General features: G+C 36.1%; 1 protein-coding gene across 4 annotated transcripts in view; it reads left to right on the forward strand.

Moving 5' to 3' along the window:
- The window catches only part of GAS2 (growth arrest specific 2), an 89,450-nt gene that overhangs the window by 32,240 nt on the left and 36,106 nt on the right, over nt 1-21,104 (forward strand). For 2 of the 4 annotated variants that reach the window (XM_033063300.2, XM_033063299.2), the window contains exons 4-8: nt 4,798-4,939; nt 6,749-6,768; nt 8,690-8,786; nt 13,704-13,767; nt 17,882-18,026. In XM_033063300.2, coding sequence (XP_032919191.1) covers nt 4,798-4,939; nt 6,749-6,768; nt 8,690-8,786; nt 13,704-13,767; nt 17,882-18,026 — 468 coding nt within the window. Of the gene's footprint in view, nt 1-4,797; nt 4,940-6,748; nt 6,769-8,689; nt 8,787-11,582; nt 11,617-13,703; nt 13,768-17,881; nt 18,027-21,104 lie in introns of all 4 variants that reach the window. The other 2 variants (XM_033063301.2, XM_033063302.2) reach the window with 2 other exon arrangements.

Raw genomic sequence — 21,104 nt, forward strand, 5'->3', positions numbered from 1 at the left:
TCCTTTCAAAGAGGGAAATATGACGAACAATCTTCAAAATGTGACTCAAGTCTAAGTCTACTATAAATAAATGGGGATTTTTGCATGTGTTCATGAACTCATTTTGAAAAAGCAGTACAAAAAATACATTTTTCCGTGTGATTTCAGAACATCAATGTAAGAGAGTCCCTTTTGGATTTAGAAGTGAACCTGACAGCATTTTTCCAGGATTGAATCATATGTTTCACTAGCACTTTCACATCCTGTATTAATCCACATGCATGCACGTCAACAAGACAAGATGGTAAAAGGAGTGTGACTGGGGAATTGTTTTCCTGATACTTGATAGGAGTAATTGCAGCCACTGCTGCTTCAAAGCAACTGTGGTTATACTATACTATGTCAACAAAAGTCAGTTTTGCCATGTGGAAACCTAATTATTTCAGAATGATCTGTTAGAAAGCACTTTTGAAATAATCAGGCCATTTATACAACTCAGTAAAAAATATTTGTGCAAGAAACCTTTCTTGAATAAAAGCTTTCATGTGTTATAGTTTGAGCAGTAAAGTGAAAGTTTTGGAAATATTAAAAAAAAAAGTAGACTTCTGTTTAAGAGGTGGTAGGAAAATTTAGTAGGTGATCAGAAAATATGAGTATTTCCCCATGATTTGTGTGATAAACCTGGCAGGGCTATTACTGAATAGAAAAGAGGGTGGGGATTTTTGCTGTTCTCTTCAGTAAGAGCCTAAAATTGTGGGAAATGGGATGAAACTTTAATATATTTTAGTGAGATCATGTGATGTCATGGATATTTGTCTGTGTAGTATTTGCTCCAGAAAACAACTCGAAGCTTTTGTGGTCTTTTTAGTCATTAAATTATGTAGTTGTTGTTTGCAATGATGTCTTGTTTTCACATATGACTGTTGGTCACTTCTGAGCTGTTTAGGACGTCTGTTGTTCAAACATTTTTTCTGTCACTCTGAAATTAAAGAACATCACAAATTTGCCTAGTTAAGTATGACATTCTTTACCTAGACTCTTACTATTTGCTGTGTAGCTCTTACTACCAAATTGTGCTTTTGACAGACACTGTAATCCTTATAACTGTAAAGGAATGTTGTAAGTTCCATGAACGTATAAGCTTCGTAGTGAAGCTAGGTTAAATGATGTGTTTAAAAGTCTTAGTTGTCAAGACATAGAATTGTAATTTATGGATGGTCATGTGTATGAAATTTCAGGTGATTACTGACACATAAACCATCTGTTCTGAATTGCACTTCTTGAAAGAAATTCTACATTCGGTCACTGCAATATTCATAAATCAAAAGATACAAAATATTTGGAACCAGAGTTATTAATGTGTTGTTAGTACCAGGGACCTAGTACACAAGGGTCACTAGAGGTTTTCTGCATTCCTGCCAGGTATTGCAATGCCTTCCCAATGGCTCCTTAAAAGAGAGGCTGTGCAGGTTCTCCTGGCTATCTCCTCACTGCTAGCTGCTTTTGTACTGCTGCAGGTTCTGTGCCACACAACAGGTCTTGGTCCCCAGGACAAATGCTGGAGGCTTACTCGTGCTGCTGGGCTCAGGGCCAAGAAGAGCAGATGGGTTGTGCCCACACTGAGCCCAAATCTCCACTGATTGCCAGATGGCAGCCACCAGTCATACACACAATAAATTTTTTTGTGTGTTGTTTGGTTTGGGTTTTTGTTTGGTGGTGGTTTTTTTGTTGTTTTGGGTTTTTTTGTAGTTCAGTAAGTGTAATCTAAGTGGTTTATTACAGACTTCCAGAACAGTGTTCAATATTCTCAGCAAGATTTGAAAGAATATTGGCTATTTATTATGGTTGTGTCAGCACAAAGCAGTTTAAAGGTACAGAATTGTCCAGAGCTGGAGAGCTGTGTGGAAGCAAACAAACCCAGTATGATGTCACCAGCCCTTCTGAGCTGTTCCTGGCATCAGAAACAGGTGGGTTTTTTTTCTTGGAGAAGACTCAATAGTTTTCTGCAAAGGCAAGCCTGAGAGCAAAGTAACACGTGGACACTGTGGAAAAATCCAGAGATGAGAACTGAAGAGGGAACTGAGAGATAACATTTGATTTGACACTGCAGGTCTGCTCTTACACATGAAGTAACTGTATCCATATCTCCTTTCCATTCTCACTGGAGTTTTTGTGCACAAGTCTGCAAATGCCAGGAATACTGGAGCTGACTTCTTAGCATCTTGTTTCTGTCACAGTGCTGTTCATCCATAATAGATCATCCAGAATTTGTGCTTTTAATTTGACATAATAAATCAAAAATTGCAAAGAGTATAGTAGTGTCAGATATAGTTTATTTGGTCCCCTTATGCTGACTATTAACTCAGTTGATTCAACATCCATGTATCACTTCAGATAATCTGGTCCAATCAGATATGATATGGGAAACGAATTTCATTCTGTTTGATTTTCATGTTGTTAAAACAATTTAAAGCTACTGGTAATTTGATTCACTGAGATTATGATCAAGTATGATGTATGTATAATGGATGTTTTATGTAAATAGATTGACAGAATGCTATGAAATTACACCTTTTTGCACCTATCAACAAGACAGAGTTAATTATAATCTACTGAGTGTTTCTGATTCCACTGAAACGCTAAAAAACACAGATAAGTTATCAAGACTTGAGGGAATCAAAATACCTTCATAATTGTGACCAGCCTCCCCTGGGACCCTGACCTGCACTCTCTGTCCATGGCCCAGAACCTCCCTTTTACCCCAGCCCTTTTTCTTGCCAGAGCTGTGCTGTGAACAGATCATCTCTAGCCTGGCTGCCTGCTTTCTGGTTTTCATGGCTAGGGCCTCAGTCAGTGTCTGTTTGAAGCCCTGAGTCCAGCCTTGTCTTTGGGTGTTTCTGACTTGCCTTCCCTGGGCATGCTACACCTGACATGGCTCTTCCTCCTCTAACACAGCAATTGTCTAAAGCTCATATGTTTTATTGGGTGCTCTGGGACTGCACCACTGTCAGTGAGGCCTGCCACTGCCTGTGCTGGGGTCACCCTTTGATCCTGAATTATCTTCCCTCGCAGAGCAGCCCAGCTCTTGCTGCTCTCTGCCAGTCCTGTATCCCTGCCCACATTGCATGCTTCTCTTTTGCACTGAAAGAGGTAAGGTTGGGTTGAACCTTCTCTTGGGAATAATTTTGAAGAAGGGACTTCTTTAAGGTTTCTGCAATGTTTTGTATAAGATTTTCATGAAAAATCACGAAACAGAAGTCCTGTTATGACAGCTTTCCTCTGCGGCCTGGACTAGCTGACCTTCTTCAACAGGCTTCCAGAAGTTTGTATGACTCCTTTTAAAAGAAGTGGGTGTACTTTTAAGACTATTAGATTTGTCTAGTTAAAATCTCCTGGGAAAGGGTATAGGGAGAGATCTGTGAGGAACTGAGCATTTTCCCCACTTTTTTCCCCTTTTTTTCCCCTCCAGAGGAATAGAAAGGGGGCAGAAATAATAACAAGGAAACATAAATTGTGTAATTAGAGTAAGAATCATGGGGGAATGAAAGCTAGATGGTGACTTGAGGATTTAAATGCATAAATCTATGAGACATATTTATGTGTCTAAGACAATCCATTAGTCCCCACTGTCACATTGATAAGTACCATGGTGTTTATGCCTGCAGTTGTTCTATTTTCAGTTTATTTGGCTTATTGATTAGATAACAGTGAGTAGCTCTGTGCACATAGACGTATTCTGCCATTACATTGCTCCCTCTAATCTGTGCTCAAAACTGATATTATTATGTTGCTAGAAACTGTGGTTAAGGGGTAGCCTACTCCGTGTCTTTTTTCCCCCTCTCCCCATTTCCAGAAATTTTAAGGTAGGAATGAAAATTAGTATTTTCAGTTTTTTACCTCACAGCTCACTTTTGATTGACTAACTACTGACTCCAGAACAGAGGTAAACATTTCATAAAACAGTATTGGCAAAACAGTGCATTCAAATCAACATAAAGTTTGAATTCCTCCATGATTTAGAGATTTGTAAAGTTACACAGCAACAATGTTTTGTTTCTGTCCTCACTTGGCCACTATTTTTTATTTGAGGAAAAGAAGCCTTAAGTGAGAATTAAATGCTAAAGGGCTTCTTTTTAATGTGTCTCAGTAAATGTACCAATGCAGGCAGGAGGATTGCTGTGGTAGTTACTCTTTTTGGTACAGATATTGATGATGTATCAGTATCATCCAGTCTGATATTGAGATCACGCAAATAGAGCTACTTTGGTACAGTGAGAGCCTGTCTCTATAGACCTTGACTTTGCACCTATTTGATTTACACTTCTGTGTTGTACACTGGGGACTTCTGGGTGTTGTTAAATAGGAGAGAGTGACCTTGCTGAAGTGTTGTACTCTTTGGGCCTCAAGACCCATTCCTTTATGCTATGATTACCTCCTAACATAGAACTGAATGCAATTCACCCTTAATTGTGAGAAAGTTCATTTCCTAGTTTAAAGTCTGTCTTTATAGTTTTTTAGGTTTTTTTAGTTCAGTGAACTGGACAAAGCACTAAATCCAAAGCCTGTAGTTATTAATACTTCTAAGAAGTAGCTAATGTTGGTTCAGCTCTGAACTTCATTGAGTGGACTTTTGGAAAGACTTTTTGGCTGGGAACTTCATGCTGTTAAATTTACTTCACGTGCTTCTTTGCTTGGAATTCTTTAATGACCAAGGAAATAAGTTGGTGAGAGTTAACCATCTGTGTAAAACTTGTCGTAATACTCAAGTATTATGCTAACATGTATCATTTAGCTAAACAAAGAATTCCTGTTTTTCAGACCTTACCAGTTCGGAAAATTCCATGCAAAGCCAATGCTCCTTCTGGGTCTTTTTTTGCACGGGACAACACAGCAAATTTCTTATCCTGGTGCAGAGATGTAGGTGTGGATGATACCTGCCTGTTTGAATCAGAAGGTTTGGGTATGTATTTCTTTATTCTTTATGTAGTAGTTGGTAATTTAAAATAACTTTTCCTTTGTGTTTAGCCTTGAAAGACAGAAAGGCTCTAAATCTGACCTGTGTTTGTGTTAATTCTGCCACTAGAATGAACAAATAAGTTACACATCACATAATACTCATTTAAGTTAATTTTAAGAGGAACTTAAATGAGAGGAAAATCTTGCTATGTTTTCTTGCACACAAATTATTTTTCACCCTACACATACTTTTCTGAGCACGGCATGCTGTTCCTTAGTTCAATGTATAAGATGGTGTTTTCTGTTTGGAAGAGTAGGATACAAGTGCATGCACAGTTCTGTCTGCAGACATTTGGCTATTTGTGGAGAGTTAACAAATTGCACAGGAGGTAAGAAGATACAAAAAATTTCTCTTTCCTATGCTGACCATTTTTTCCAGATGGTTCCCTTGTGCAGTTCTGAACAAAAATTATCCAATACTACTGCTTCAGGATGTTTAATGAAAAGAATTGTACTGCTTAGGAAATCACTGTTCGAATACCACATATTCTGCATTGTTCTAACTCTTCACTCTTCCAAGGAAAACTTACGAATCTCAACTTCAGAGTTTTAAGCCAAATCTCATGAAATTATGGGAGTCCAATGTTTGTTATCTGAAATCAGATGAAAGTGTAAAAAATCAGCCATGATGGCAGATCAGTTTCTGTGGAAGACAAATGAACACACAGTGCTGAATGAAGAAGCCTCTTTGTTCTGTTGCTCAGAAAACCTTTGCCCTGCTGAAGCTCTTACATGTACTGTGACTGATCTATTCCCATTCTTTTACAGTCTTGTTCTACTTCTGTTTGGGGTTTTTTTTCATTTTTCTGGGAGTTTTTTTAATTGCATTATTTTATATGTCTGGGAGAAAATGCTTGGCAGAGGACAGATTAGTATCTAAAAGGTGACAAACAGTAAGTTGAATATATGTATTGACTCTATTATGTAAATTAAATCTTTAAGATTAAATTCTTATTTGATATGGTAAATCATGTGGAAGATGAACAACAATTGTAGTTTCAATTATTTGAAATGGTGAAGAAGTTCGACATTTATCTAGGACCAAGAAGCTTGTAAACACCAGGAGATGCAGACCTCCAGTGCCTGAGGCAGAAGAACCTCTGGTTAACAGAATATTTCAAGGTATTTGAAGTTAGTGTTGCTATGGTAAGCCCAGCCATTTGCCATTGTTCCACAGATTTGCTGTGCAGTTTTAAGAAACTAGATCTTGTTAGGAGATGGAATTGACATAACTGGAATACTGGTGTTTCCTGATAAGTTAATTTTCACACATACACACTGCCTTGCCTGCCATAGTAAAACACAGAGTGCAAATACACCTTGAAAGGTGTTTTCCAGAGGACTTCCTCACTCAGAAAACTGAAGTGAAATATGACTGACTGCGCAAACCTGTGCTCTATTTTGTTTGATTAGTGACTGATTTTCTTCACTGATTAAAAACTAGGTCCTGTTTTTTTTCTTCCCTTATCATATTATGTACTAGTACAAAAGATTTATGGTGCTTGAAATAGGATTAGGACTTGATAATATTTTGATCCATTTTTATGAACTTGAGGGTGTGGTAATCATGCCATTTAAAAAAAATAGATAAAATCAGTAGCTATAATTCTTCCTCAGTTCAAGCATGAACTCAAAGTTTTGCTTTCTTTTGAGATTTTCCTAATGCATTAAAAATAATGATAAATCTTAACACTTGCCAATCTAAAGCTTTTATGTTCCTCTCTCTCCCACAAATCACTTCACCAATGCATAGGAAGCAAAAATTCAACAAAGGTAAGTAACATCAAAGGTTCTTTTCAAAGTAATGAGAAATGTGTGTGAATGACATTGTCTTTGCACTGCCTCATTGAATTCTTCATTTATTATGATTATTTATGGTGAAATTATGGTTATATGGTGTAAATTGTTAGTGATAAAGCAGGTTTTTTCTGTCTGTATTGGAGAACCTTATTGTATCAATGTTCTAAATCAACTGGATTTTTATCCTCATATTTTTACTCTTATTATGCCTGCTTTATGGTATGCAAATACTGTGTTATTTAATTAAAGAAACGTAGTGATATTTTCCTCATGCTACTATATCATATTAAACATTCCTGAGGTCTTTTTATAAGAGTGATTTTAAAGATTCACTGCATTAAAATACTCAAACCATGGATTTGTGGCAGTACTGACTTAAAAAAAAAGTACCAAGTATATTAGAGATCTGCAAAATGAAATCTTTACTAGCTGAGAAATTATTCATTGCTATTATTTCTCATTACTTGAAAATACTATCTCATCGTTATGAGTTCTGAAGAAGTCTTTGAAATCATGCAAGTATAATTGCACACAAATGCATCCAGCACTCCCAACTTTTTATCACTGAGACTGAAGTGATACAAAGGTATTCCTCACTGGAAGTGGAACTGTCTCAGATCGGATAGGGGCAGCCCATGCCTGATAAACATGCAGGTAAGTGATGTTAATGGGAATGTTGAGTATTCTTAGAGCCTTCCTTCTACAAAGGGTTAACATTTCAGGGCTGATCCAGACAAGCAGGTGAGCAGACCTATTGATTTTGGTACTGTTCTTCACTTGTGCACTAATTTAGCAATTTATGTAATTATTTAAAGTTAAGCACAGTTCCAATTGCTTTATTGGATTTGGGCTATTCAGCTGAGCTAAACAAGGAAACAAGATTGAAGTCTTCAAAATAAATAGAAGGAAAAGTAAATAGAATTAAAACTAGAGGTGCTTGACATACTAGTAGATATGATTACGCTGTCTCATCACTAATTACTTTAATATCATTGGAAGAGGACATTAGAGAGCTCAAAAGTTTGAAGACTTGTACTCCTATTTTGTTAGTAGTCTGTAATATACTAACTGAATAATACTAATACTTACTGAATGTTGTAATGTTTTAACAGGTTAAAATGAAAAAAAATTGAAAATATAGTTAAATCCTGTTAAGATTTTTAACACAGCCAGAGCTGTCTGTTAGCAATTTATCTCTAAGTGCAGAGACATGACAGGAAAGTCTCCAAGTCAATGCCTTTGCAAAGAAAAAGAGGCTGGGGTACCTCATGTATAAGCTACAGCTCATACATGAGCATCTATAAAAATTATAGCAACACAGTACATAGGGATAATCTTGAGTGCTTCAAAATAGAGGGACACCATGTGTGCTCCCTGCACTGGTTACCAAATCTAGCATGCTTGTCATATTTTTTTTTTAAAGTTAGTGTATTTAAAGGAGGAGGAATTAGCTTTGTTACTACCAAACAATCCAAATTTTGATCATCTATGCAAATCTTGAGGTACAGTGTCATTGAATGGTCATCCTAGATGTATCAGACAATGTAGGAGTCTGAACATGATGCACTGACTCTTTGTAGTGTAAGGATATTAATACTGCCTTTAACTCCTCTGTTCCTATAAGTACACTTTGTAAATTTCCCTGCACAGGTTTTAGCGCAGCAGATCCCCATAGTTATGGTAATTTTATATATGGAAGCATTCTAGGTGGAGATATTTGTAATTTTGCTCATGCCTGAGGGGTATAATACTCAAAGACAGCTTTTGGACAAATAAGAATGGTAAGATTTCCTATGATTGCTTTAGTTAAGTGAACATAAGTTAAATGAACATGGTTAAGTGAGTAAAAGTTCTGAACTCTTCATGGTAATGGAGTGTTGTTGGATGATTATAGGATTTGGAACCAATGAATATTCTGCACCTCTTCCATGATAAAATCTACCCAGCAAGAAAATGGTTTGCCACTGAGTGTGCCAGCATGCTGATATGTCGTTAGTTTTGGCAGTTGTTGGATGCTGTTGATGATAAATGTTTTGTGCTTGTGTATTCTATGCTCCTGTACACACAGTATGACGTGGACTTCTTTTGATGCAACTGATTGATTAGAGTTTCATGGACACGTTTCCTAAATAAAAGCATTTAGTATTTTAGTGGAAATAGTAAACTGAAACACTAATACTTCTGATCTATCTTCTAACATTGTAGGTTTAAAGGTTATTTTAAAAAATACTCCAATGTTGCTTGCTTAAAATATTTTATACATGTAGAAAAATATTTGTAGTTAATCTGATTTCGAGATGCAAGTTTTTTCTGTTCTTTTATATTGACACATCTAGATGTTGTAACACCATGTTAAAATTTACATGAAGTTGCATCAGAATAAGGTTTTGTCCCATCTTTCACAACTCTTTACTAAACTACTCATAATATTACTGAATATGTCTCATTTTGAGGACTATAGAAGCATCCTGGACTTTTTGTTACCACTGGATTTGCATGTTAAACTAATGAATTTCATTAAAATATTAGTGTTTAGATGATCTTTATAATCCTTCCAGATGAATTCTTTACTATCCTTAGCTCTAGTATGTTTGACATCCTAATTGTTTTGAAACTCCCATAAGTGATTGAGCTGAAATGGGGCAGGGAGTGTGGGGGAAGCACAAGTGTGTCATAGCATAACTCTGATGCAGAAGCAAGGGTAAGTTTGGGAGAAGTTAACAGTGTGTTGACAAGGCAATGTTGGGGTTTTTTTAAGAACAAAAAGCTTTCTGTAGGATCAGAATAAAAATTGAAGGAAAAAGTGAGAGACAATAGAAAGTATCAAAGGACCAACCTTTTGGAATACTTTCCCTAAACTAGTGTGAGTTCTGATGGCATTTAGAAGTCTGTGATGATAAATACTAAGGCACTTGGTAAAACTCTGCTTCTAGTTGGCTAAGGAATGCTTTAGAAACATAAATCATATTTGCTTTTTATGATTCAGCTATGCCTGATATCTTAATCTTAAAAAAAAAGTTTATGTTAGAATGAGGACTGACTTCTTTAAAAATGGTTTATAAAAGTGTTAGGAGCCAAGATTCGAAACTTGGCAGGAAGTTGAGAGAAGTTTATTTCTGTATTGCGATTGGATATTCTACTAATTTAAAAAAAAAAAAAAACAAAAAACCAACCCACAAAACCACAAACAAAACAAAAAACCTGAATGTTATTGTGAACTCTCAGTTTAAATGTGTTCAATAAACACATGGACTCCATGTGCAATATGTGTTATGTCTCCTCACAGTCCCAGGTTCTAACAGTGCTGAAAGCAGAGGCTCTTCCCCTCTGCTTCTCCTGGTAGCATCCAGGCACTAAGGGAAGGATATGAAAAAGTATGGTGAACAGTAGGTAGGAAAGAAATGGAAGTGCATGGAAGAAGTAGAAAGGTTGAGTGAACAAAAGAGGAATACCTGTAAAAAGAGAATGGGACAGCAACAAGATGGGAGCAGTGCAAAGAAATGTTATTGCCAGAGAGAAGCAAGGATAAAAACTACCAGGAACTGAAAAGGAATTATTATTAACAAGGAGTGGCTGGATGTAGCATGTAAAGATGAAGGCAATGAGGACAGCAAATAAGAAGCATTTAGAGAGATGAGATGCAAAGCAAAAAGGCAGGACACCTAAAATAAGCCAGACTTGTTTGCACTATTTCTCTATCCTCCCATCGCATTCTGGTCAAGCAAATGCCATCAGTGAGATTCTCTGGAAAGATGGCTATTTCCATTCATTTTATGCAGGAGATCTGCATAACATTTATTGGTCTCTGAAGTCCCCAAATGCATATGCTGTATAGTCCTCAGGAATGCTAATATTTTCTTGTTAGAAGCACTGTCTTATGAGATGACCTGATGTTTGTTTTTGTGGTGGTTATTGCCTGCACACGTCTTCATCATCTTACAATGATTTCATATTCCACATTTTCAGTGTGAAATGCATGAAATGTATTATGTTGAGTCAGACTTGATAAAGGTCTATGAATTTTATTTGAGTAGATAATGTTTTTACTTTTTAAATAAAATTTTCTTCTAGCTGTATTTATGGATCTTTTTTGCAAATAGTAATAGTTGAACATCTCTTTTTCCTCCATTCCAAAGTCATTCAGATGTCCTTATTTATGAATTACAATTGAGTCTTTTTGACTATTCCAAACCCAGTTTACTCCATTTATATTTTGGGGTGTGCCTTACTTCTTAAAATCAAGTTTCATTTTGGGGCTGTCACAACCAGCTTAAAACCAGAATAGCAGAATACACTTCCAGGGTATGAATGTAACACTTCAAAAATACTGATTACTAGTAAAGGTAAATATTTGATGTCATTACTGTTTGTAGGAAGGAAGAATATTGAAAATAGCTGAATATCCAAGTGTTCTTCAGTTATATTCTCAGTAACAGATGGCTGAAGAATAAATATATTTTTCCTAGTGCAGTGTTTGTTTAGTTTTCATGCTCTGCAGTTTCACTTCTGGAAATATATTTGGATCAGGTTAGAGGACAAATTCATACCTCTCAAAGGGCTGCACAGACACTAGGAAAAGATATTGGGATGAGTATTCAACTCTCATCACTTACACTTATTCCTGTCAGTGGAGCTGCAAACTGAAGTCTCAGAAGCTGGAGGTCTACCCAGGGTGTTAGTTACCTAGAGATGTTCATGTCTGTGGCTTCCCCTTTTCAGTCTCATACATGCATAGAACAAAGTAATTGCTTTCAGAGTTTAACTAGACATTAAAATATCTTTTTCAGGGAATGGCATTTTTTCTTCATGCATTTGAGTTAGGTGAGTTTAGATTACCAAAAGTTTATATAGCTGATGTCTTGACCTTAACTCATTAAAAACAAATTTATTTTGATGTTGTTCATTTTTTTTTCTGATTTATACAAATAGTCATACAATTATTTTTTGGTCTCAATTTAACCTAAAGTGTAAGGTGCAATTTTTTTTATTGTGGAAATTTTAAAAACCTGATTTTTACCCACACCATGAGGGCTTTACTCTAGTAGGTGTTTCTGAAGAGTACATCACAATGTATTCATAATTACTTTTTTCTTCTATTTTTCTTTTCTTGGAGGTTTTGGGAGGTTGATTATGCAAACAGCCACAGACCTTTCTTCATTTATTGATTTTGGATTTTGCTTATATGCTTTGCTGGACTTCTTTACAGAACATTACTTATTCTGAATCGTGGGGGGGAAACCATGTTGGTTTATGCTGGTATTTCATAATTGTTTTAACTTGCCCCTGTAAGCAAGGGTAGCTGAGGTTCTTGCTAATAGATTCCTTTGAGTAGGAATGAGAGTGAAATCACACTGAATGACTGGTATTTATATATATATATATATGGCAGGTTTATTTTAAATCAATTTGGTTACAATGGAAAGGAGGTATGTAGCCATGTTGGTTATTATCACCTATAGAAATGCAACAAAGTATGAGGATATCACTTAAGAAAACACAGAGGAAAAAGAGAGAAAGGAGAAGAATAGAGAGTGAAGTAAGACTTAATTGTTGCAATTTCAGTGTCTCTTGTTTGAGCTGATGGTCACAGTCTTGATCCATCGAGGGTGGGGTAAGCCCATGAAGCACCAACTTCAATAACATACAGTCAGGTTCAGGTGAGAACATCCAGGTACTGCCCCTGAGACAAGGGATTTTATGGTTTGTTTCAACACTGCAGATCTCTGATGGAAGGCCTCAGAAATTTGTCTGGGCACACTTTGGGGGGCTTTGATGGTTTATGACACTTTGCTCATGACAGGTGCCTGTCACATCCATGTAGCTGAACCAGTTACCCCCATCAGAAGGGATGTATGCCTTCAGGCCCATGTGGAAGTGTGAGTGTCCCAATACCTTCCACGGTGGGGAATTTTACACCTGAGCCAGTTAGGTAGGACATTGCCATGATAAAAAGCACAATTCCACTTTGCAGAATCTGCTTCTTATGAGCCTTTTCCCTCACTTGGCTCAAAACCCAGCTTGCTGCTAAACAGGAGTTGGTTTGTCGTGGTCATCCTCCAGTGGTGGGTGCACACCCCCTGTGTGCCTGGACTGCTCTTACACAGTTGAGACATTTCACCACCACACACCCAAAAACTCTCCCCTCTCCTTCCAATAGGGAGTGCAAACCTTCCCATAGCAAAGCACCTGCTGCTTTTGCAAATGGGTGGTTGGGGCATTAACCTCTAACATTTCAGTCTCTCAAAATAATGAGAAGACCATGCTATGTCACAGGTACTTCTGAATCAGCAAAAAACTATTCTCTGTGGAATGCAGGCATGCAGACTTGCATTATATGTATGTATGTATAAAGAAGAAACTTCTTAGTCTGTTTGGGATTTTTATACTGTGAAGAACTGATTCCTAAAGCATTCTAATTTCATATTGACTGTAAGAGTAGATTTCAAAAAAATTCGGGACCAAATTTATAGTGAGGTATATCTTTGTTAATGCAACTTTGTTGTTTCTTAAATTTAAATTGGCTAAGAAAAATAGTGTAATTCTCTTAGTTTGAAGAAAGAAAAGGATCACTCTAATGTTATTTTTTACTTTCTACTAATCGAAGTGTTGTGCCAGATCTCTTGATTATTTTTAAATAGTTATTAACTGCTTGCAGATTGCCAATTACCCCAGATCATTGTTTAGTAATTTAGATAACTAAATGAAATTTCTGAACTGCCTGAACTCTGAGAACCACTCATCAATCCCATCCTTTTTATTCCAGTAAAATTCTACTGCAAGCCAAAGAAAACAAACTTTTATTGGAGTCAAGAATTACAGTTGTTGATGGTTAGGTTCCATTCCATCACTAAGATCTTTAAAATACCTTTTATTTATCAATGTTTTCCATCTTCATTTTGCTTTTCTAGTACTTCATAAGCAGCCAAGAGAAGTGTGTCTTTGTTTGCTGGAACTTGGAAGAATTGCAGCAAGGTAGGTGAAAATACTTGAAGACTGATGAAATATTTGCGTTCTTGACAGCAGGGGCTCTTGACAGACATATTAAATCAGCACATCTCAAGCTAACTTTTGGACTCATTAGGTTTGAATAGAATGTCTTGATGTCATTCTTGAGGGCAGGTGTTAACAAATATTACAAAATCTCTGTACCTCAATGAAGATATTTTTGGCTATCCTTGTATTAGCAGAGGAAGGGTTTGATTTTTTTTTTCTATAAAGCTGTGAGCCATTTCTCCTTCTAAAGTCAGATCTCTATAAACAACTGCAATTTAATTAAGTTTAGTGGTAATAAGCTGATCTTCACGTAACCTAAATCTGACCAAGGTGCTTCTAGCTGTGCTTGACCTTGATGTCTTTGACATCAAGACAAAGGCTTTTGCTAAACAATCAAAATTACAGTAACTAGAATGTGATTTTTCCCCCTTTTTGCAGATGCAGATTTAACCAGCATAGTGCATAAGATTTACTGAAAAATACATGAGTCACAGCGCTGCTGCCCAGTCTTGTATGTAAAGTGCAGTTACATTCATCTATATGTGTCAAATTGGAGTGCCTTGCTGTTCAGATAGTTTCATTAATTTCAGAGGAATTCCTTGTAGTAACAATTAAGGTGAAGGAGACCCCTATTTATTCCTAGTTTAAGAACTAGTATTGACTGTGTTAAAATTGCATCAAGTGTATTCATGTTTTGCAAACGAACTCACATGGAAAACTAGAAATTTGTCTCATGGTCAAGTTTCAGAAAAACCCTTACTGTCAGTGGAAGCTTACATAGGAACAGTAATGACCAAAAAAATAGTGATTTCAGGTTTTCAATTATTTTGTTATCTCTAGAACTTGGGCTCAAATGGCAGATTGTTTTAACTTCCCACAAAGAAGAGAGCAATTTGATCTGCAGGTGCATAAAGAAATTAATTCTAATGAATCGTAATTTACCTGAGCAAACAAACTCTGCTTTCAAGACAGCTTGGAGATAGACCTACCAGCACCCAAAGACTATGCCTGGGGCATAACTGTCAGGGTATCTGCCCCAGCTGGCTACTTTGTAGTATCCAACTTCCTCAGGTATGCATGTTTGTGGTTAGGCAACGTTGGATTCTGCTAAAGTTGGTGGAGTTAGATTAACCTAATTTTGCAGTGAGATTTGATGTCTCAATAGATTTATAGGAGAATGAAAATAAAATCTTATCCTTTATATTTGTCTTAAGCTTCCATGTCTCAGATGCTTTCTGTTCCAGACATGAAAAGAAGTACTGAACAAGTAAATAACCCATGTTTTCATTTATTATGCATTCTATCCCTTTACCCTTAAAATATTTGTATTTTATTTTTTATTTATATTACATAAATATTACCATGTATCATTCATGATTATTTTATATATTGTGTTTCTGTTTCTGTTTTTATATTCTTTTATTTTAATTTTATGTATAGTCTAGGAGTCAAATAACACATCTGTCAACTTTTCCCTGCTCTAGTATCTCTTCAAAAACAAACAAACACCCATTTATGATCTTGTACACTTCCAAGGTACACAAAAACTGAAGTAGAATTTCAGGTTAATACAAACCTAAACTTTTTTATTTAATGCAAATAGACTTGTGATCGAGGCACAAGTAAGGAACAATGAGGATTGCTTGAGGAGGCGTTAAACTGAGCTCTGTTCTTGAACTTGTATTCAACAAGTAGTCTCTGGAAGAGGGGAGACAGGTGATAATTTACCTCTGCTTTAGTAATTCTTTTAGCAGGTTATCTCATAATGTCCTCTTAGACAAATTAGGGACAGATGGTCTTCATGGATGGACTGCACAGTGAGTGGGAAACTGGTGTAGCCACTCGGCTCAAAGAGTGGCGGTTCAAAGATACTAGTAAAAATATAATTGCCTGATAAAGTATCCTGAATTTCATTTTTTTATGAAAACAAAGTTCTGGGATCATCTGCAAAACTTGAGTAGTTAAAATGAGCCCTTCTGTCACTGGCAGATGTTATGTTGATACAGTGAGATTTATGAAAGAGGGAAGTCTCCTAGAGAGTGGAATTGACCATTGATAATGTACAGGACTATTGCAGTGGGTTGCATAGGTCCAACATCCTCCCTAAGTATTTGAAGGTCAGAGATTTTACAATGGAAAATGGCTAAATTATTTTTTCTGCACAAAGAATGAAGTTCTTGGGTTACTGTTAAACTCTGCAGGGTTTAAACAACCCTTACTGGTCTTTTGGAATTACTGTTGAGCAATTTCAAGGTCTTTCTGCTATTGTATTCAATTTTACCTTGATAAAAATGGAAAATAGTGCTCTTAGAAGTCTAACAGAGATCATGTTACAGTCCAGTGCTGCTTCATGGGTAGTTGTGAGAAGCCAGGCTAAAAAGAAGCAGAAGAGGAAATGCTCAGCATACCTTCCCAGAATTTGCACCTCTACTCCTCTCAGAAAAGATGTGGTTTTTACAGTTTCAGCTTTCCAGCAACCTTGCTTCAGGTTCATACAGCATTTGGGAAAAAGCGTGTGTGTGTGTGTATGTGTGTGTGTGTGTGTGCGCACGTGTGTGTTTGTTGTTGGTTTTATTTTTCAACTCTTCATCAGAGGGATTCAGAATACTGGAAATACAGGAAACTTTAAAAATCTGTCACAAAGACAGAATGTAGAAACTATGAAAAGTAGTAGAAGCAAAGGAGCAACATTTCTTACAGTGGAAGAGTTTTATTTGATGAGTAAGGCTGTATGCAGGAGTAGGCTTAGAGCCCAGTGGGAACTAAGTGATTTGCAGCCTGTCAGCATCTGCAGACAGACAGGAAGTAAACAGATTGTATGTAAGTGCTTGCTTCAATGTTGGCTGACTTTTCATTAGGCAGACTGCACCAGTTAGAAGCCAATACAAGCACAGATTTGATTCTTAGTTTACTTTCTATTAATTTACTAGGCAGTAGTGTGACTAAATTAAATATTACCAGAAAAAAATAAAAGCTAGTATATGCGCTTATATATTTTCTGTGCACATTTGTAAGACAATAAGGTATTTAGCTTGAATTTTCATTACATGTATTTGCTACTACTCAATATTTTAGTGTCCAGATCTTTACCTAGATAAGTCAGTATAGTTCTGCATCTGAATTATGGACTTTTCTGCTGCAGAAGAAAATATTATTTCATTTGTGCAAGTAGTTTGTTATGAGAAGTCTACCTGGCATGATAACTTTTCCAAGCTGAAGTCATTCTCTGAAAAAGGAACTCCAGGTGTTTTTCTGGGGTTTGTTCAGTGTTGGCAGATAAAAAAACCCCAAAAAGCCAGAAGGAGATTATCAGAAATTAGGAAAATTACTGTGCTTTTAGACTTCTGACTTCTGTCCAAGCTCTGCTGCTTGCTGTGAGATACTGACTCAACCACTTGCATAAAGCTTTCAAAAGATCTTTCAAAAGGACCTCGCTCTTCAAGTACTCTCTTTTGAGTTTATCCATGCTGAAGTTGCATGTATTTTTTTCTAGCTATTGCTACAAGCGTGTTGCCACTGTAAACAGAGATCTGATGACTGACTGTCAAAAATCAATTAGTAAAAACACTAACCACTTCTGAAGAGTAGTGGTCATTTCTCAGTTTACTAATCTATAAATTCAGTACAAGAGCTGAGACCACAAAACCCCTTAATCACTTTTCATTTGGATTTCTTTGAAAAATTCTAACACAAAATATAAGTTGTCAAGTAATTTGAAAAAGTGCTGTTTGGAAAGAAAAAAAAAATTTTAAAAAGTGCAAATGTACTAAACTTGACTCTATACTGCATGGTATAGCAATTTTTGGGTCTAGTGTTCATAAATTATTCACCAATAGATATGCTATCAGACAGAGAAGCTGAAAAAATACCTGTATTTCCTGTAAATCTGATTGACTGAGAGACTGCATCTAAATAATTTTTTTCTAACAATTTGAAATTATGGCAATAATGGTTGGTGTATTTTATACATGTTTATTAATGCGTTCATCATTCTGTTATTGCACACAACATAGAAATTCTTTCCAATGTTTTGTTTTGAAATACATAATACTTTATATGGACCAGTAATTTATTATTTGCATGTTTCCAAAAGGTTTGGTGTGGAACCTCCTGGATTAATAAAATTGGAAAAAGAGATTGAACAAGAGGAAACACTTTCAGCTCCCCTTCCATCTCCTTCACCATCACCCACAAAGTCTCCTGCGAAAAAGAGCACAGGGAAACTGTTGGATGATGCTGTAAGTTGTGGGAGGAAGCCTCTTCCTATCTCATTGATTCTGATATTCATTTACTTGCAAAACACTCAAGATTGAGTTTAACATCTCACTCTATTAAACAACTATAGACTTACAGAGTTATTTGTTTTTTGACCACAATTATTTATGTCTGAAGCTTGGGGAAAAAAAGTCACACTGTGTAGGAGCTCTGCAGCTAGCTTTCTGCTTAGGGCCACATTCCCTTCTTATTACTCTTTTACTCCTTATTCACCGACTCCCACTCGGTGCTTTGTCTGAGGAAGGACTGAGTCAGGACAAGATTTGGCTCATACTGACTTGTATTGAATGTTAACAAACTGTTCTAAATATTTCAGCCTAATTTTTAAGCTCTTCTGCATGATTCTCACAAAGTAAAAAAACAAGCATTGTTTTCCTCATTGTTAGAATCTTGCTTTGAATTTCATTAAACTTGTTGCAGCATACTGAGTATTCATGTTTCTGGTGCAAACCTATAGGGGTTCATTTGAAATAGCTGGAATCAGATGAAAAGGATACGTTTTGAGACTATGAAGAGGTTAAACTGGAAAAGTACAAATCCAGCCTGTAAAAAGAACCAGTTACCATAGTAACTACTACATTGCAAGGTAGATGTGCCACCTGGGAGTTACAAAGCACTTCTTGAAAAATCCATGTGCCACTTTCCTTTTACAAAGAGCAGATGGAATATAATGTTCATTCCTTTTATTAAAACACTTTTATTTGATGCATATAATTACATTTAAAATTTTCTGGTTTGTATTTCTTCCTTAACTTTGCAAAAGCACTTGTGTTTCAACAGAATTGAGAAAGAGCAGTTACATGTAGAAGGAGGCTGGCAAAATGCGTATCATGTGGAAATTGAACAGAGAGTATGTAGGTTTTCTCTAACCGCCTGCTTTAATTTAGAAAGCAGTACTGATAGAAACAGAATGGAATTCATTCAACTGGATTCCTGACCCGCACTGCCCCAGACACTCACACCATAAAATAGCAGCAGTTGCTCATATGGTCCAGACACAAAATAAAATATAATACAATTCCTCCCTCTGCTTTCTTATTTGATTTCCAAATTCCACTCAATACTTCTGTGTCCTTTGGGACAGTAAGGCAATGGAACCCTCAATAGCAGGATCAGCAGTGAGGATCTTATTATTCTCTGTTTTACACCAGAATAAATCTGTTGGCTTTCATTCCCCACAAGTTGAAGATGGGTCTATTTTGCTTACACACTTCACAACAACCTTGAACTTGTTTAGGCCCAGCTACTCTAGGTTTTTTGTTCCTTACATGAACTCTGGTGGACAAAGCATTATGTTCCTACTACCCATTTTCAGCTATTAGGGTGATAAATGCCATAGGATATTATGTCAGGAATCCCTGATTATTGAAAGTATTCAGACAACCATTGCCAAAAAGCTCCCTAAGCACAATTCCAGTCTTGGTACCACATTCCAAGAAATACAGGAATGTATCTTTTTCATCCCCAGCACCTGCACTTGGATTTAAGTCATCAACCACAAATTTAATGTAAGTTATTCCTATTATACATTGACTATCTAAATAGTTTATTCACCAGAAATGGAGGTTCTCATCCATGTTGATAAAAATCACTTGAGTAATTGATCTTTAAATTCCAAATGTCATTCATTCAAACTGAGGACACCTCATCTGATACTTGAGAAACACTTTTTGTGTTTAAAACACATGTAGAGTTCCTCTGTTAAGTGTTGTTTTAATTATTTTTCTTCATAAAAATATTATGCCCTGATTAAAAAAAAATAGAAATCTTAAGAATACTTATAAAAAACCCTCCACAAGGTAATAAAATTATTCAGATAAAGGCATTGAACCATTTCAGAAATAATTGTAAAGCTTTTAAATCACTCAACAGGGCTAGTTTCAAAAGTATAGAGACAATAATTGGTTACCTTGTAAGTTCTTTTTGGTGTATTAACATACTGTAACTTAATCCTTAAAAGAGATCTGAAAAACGTTAATGCTTCAGAAGCCTTATCTATTCATGATAAACAAAACACTTTATTAGAATGCTACAGCTTTGGCCAGGCATTTTTTTCTTTTTATTAAACAATTTAAGACCTTAATTTGTTAGCTATTCTGAAAAATATCCTTTCCTGGGCCTCAGACCATTTTTACAGGCCTTGGTTTACAAACTGGATATGAAAATGTCTTTGGAATATTGCTTGGAATATTGATTGTTTGACAAACATCTTCAAGTTCCTCTGGCATTTTTGCATTGTTTGATGCTGACATACAAGGTACGTACTTTGTCCAAGAAAACCACAGTGTATGAAAATGCTGCACCTATTCTTGCTGCTCCTATATAGAAGTGCAATTTGAATGTCAAGTAAGAGTTTCACAGCCAGATCTGCTTTTTTGATATTGATGCCTTTGCTAGTTTGCCATCATTGAAGAGTACAAAATATACTTTTACTAAATGTCACTGCCTTTGGTAGCACATGCCAGACCAAAGAGGCCGAAGTCAAGCTGATGCAGCTAATAACAAGCAGGAAAGTGGTTTTCATCTGTTTTTTCTTAGTCCTTGTTTTTGGGACTGTTAGTTAGATTTGGCAATGATAGTGTACAAAGGTCGCTTTAAATAAACTTTCATTGAACTAGCCCTAACAAGGACATCATCAAAGGGCAGTTGAAACTACTGGGGAGTGTCTTGGCATGAATTTTTAATCATGTCACAGTATTTTCTGTATGCTTTTTTCCTCAGGTGTTAGTGCACAATTTTAAGGAAGATACCTCCATATTTATGTATATTTAGAAGGCAGGATGCATCTTATGACATCTTCATTTTGCCTGTAAGCTGTATTAGCACTTTGAGCTGATTCATCATAAAATACTGAAAATACATTTACAGACTCCATGTAACAAACTACTTTACTTCAGATAGAGTGCAAATTTGGTATTCAACTGTGTGACATTTTTAACTCAGCTACTAAATCATTGCTATTGGAATCACCATAGGATGTTTTCTGGTGTTACAGAAATGTTAAGAAAAACTAAGAAAAATACCATCAATTAAGACATATT

Source organism: Catharus ustulatus, chromosome 6 (genome assembly GCF_009819885.2).
Source record: "Catharus ustulatus isolate bCatUst1 chromosome 6, bCatUst1.pri.v2, whole genome shotgun sequence".
Taxonomy (NCBI): Eukaryota; Metazoa; Chordata; class Aves; order Passeriformes; family Turdidae; genus Catharus; species Catharus ustulatus.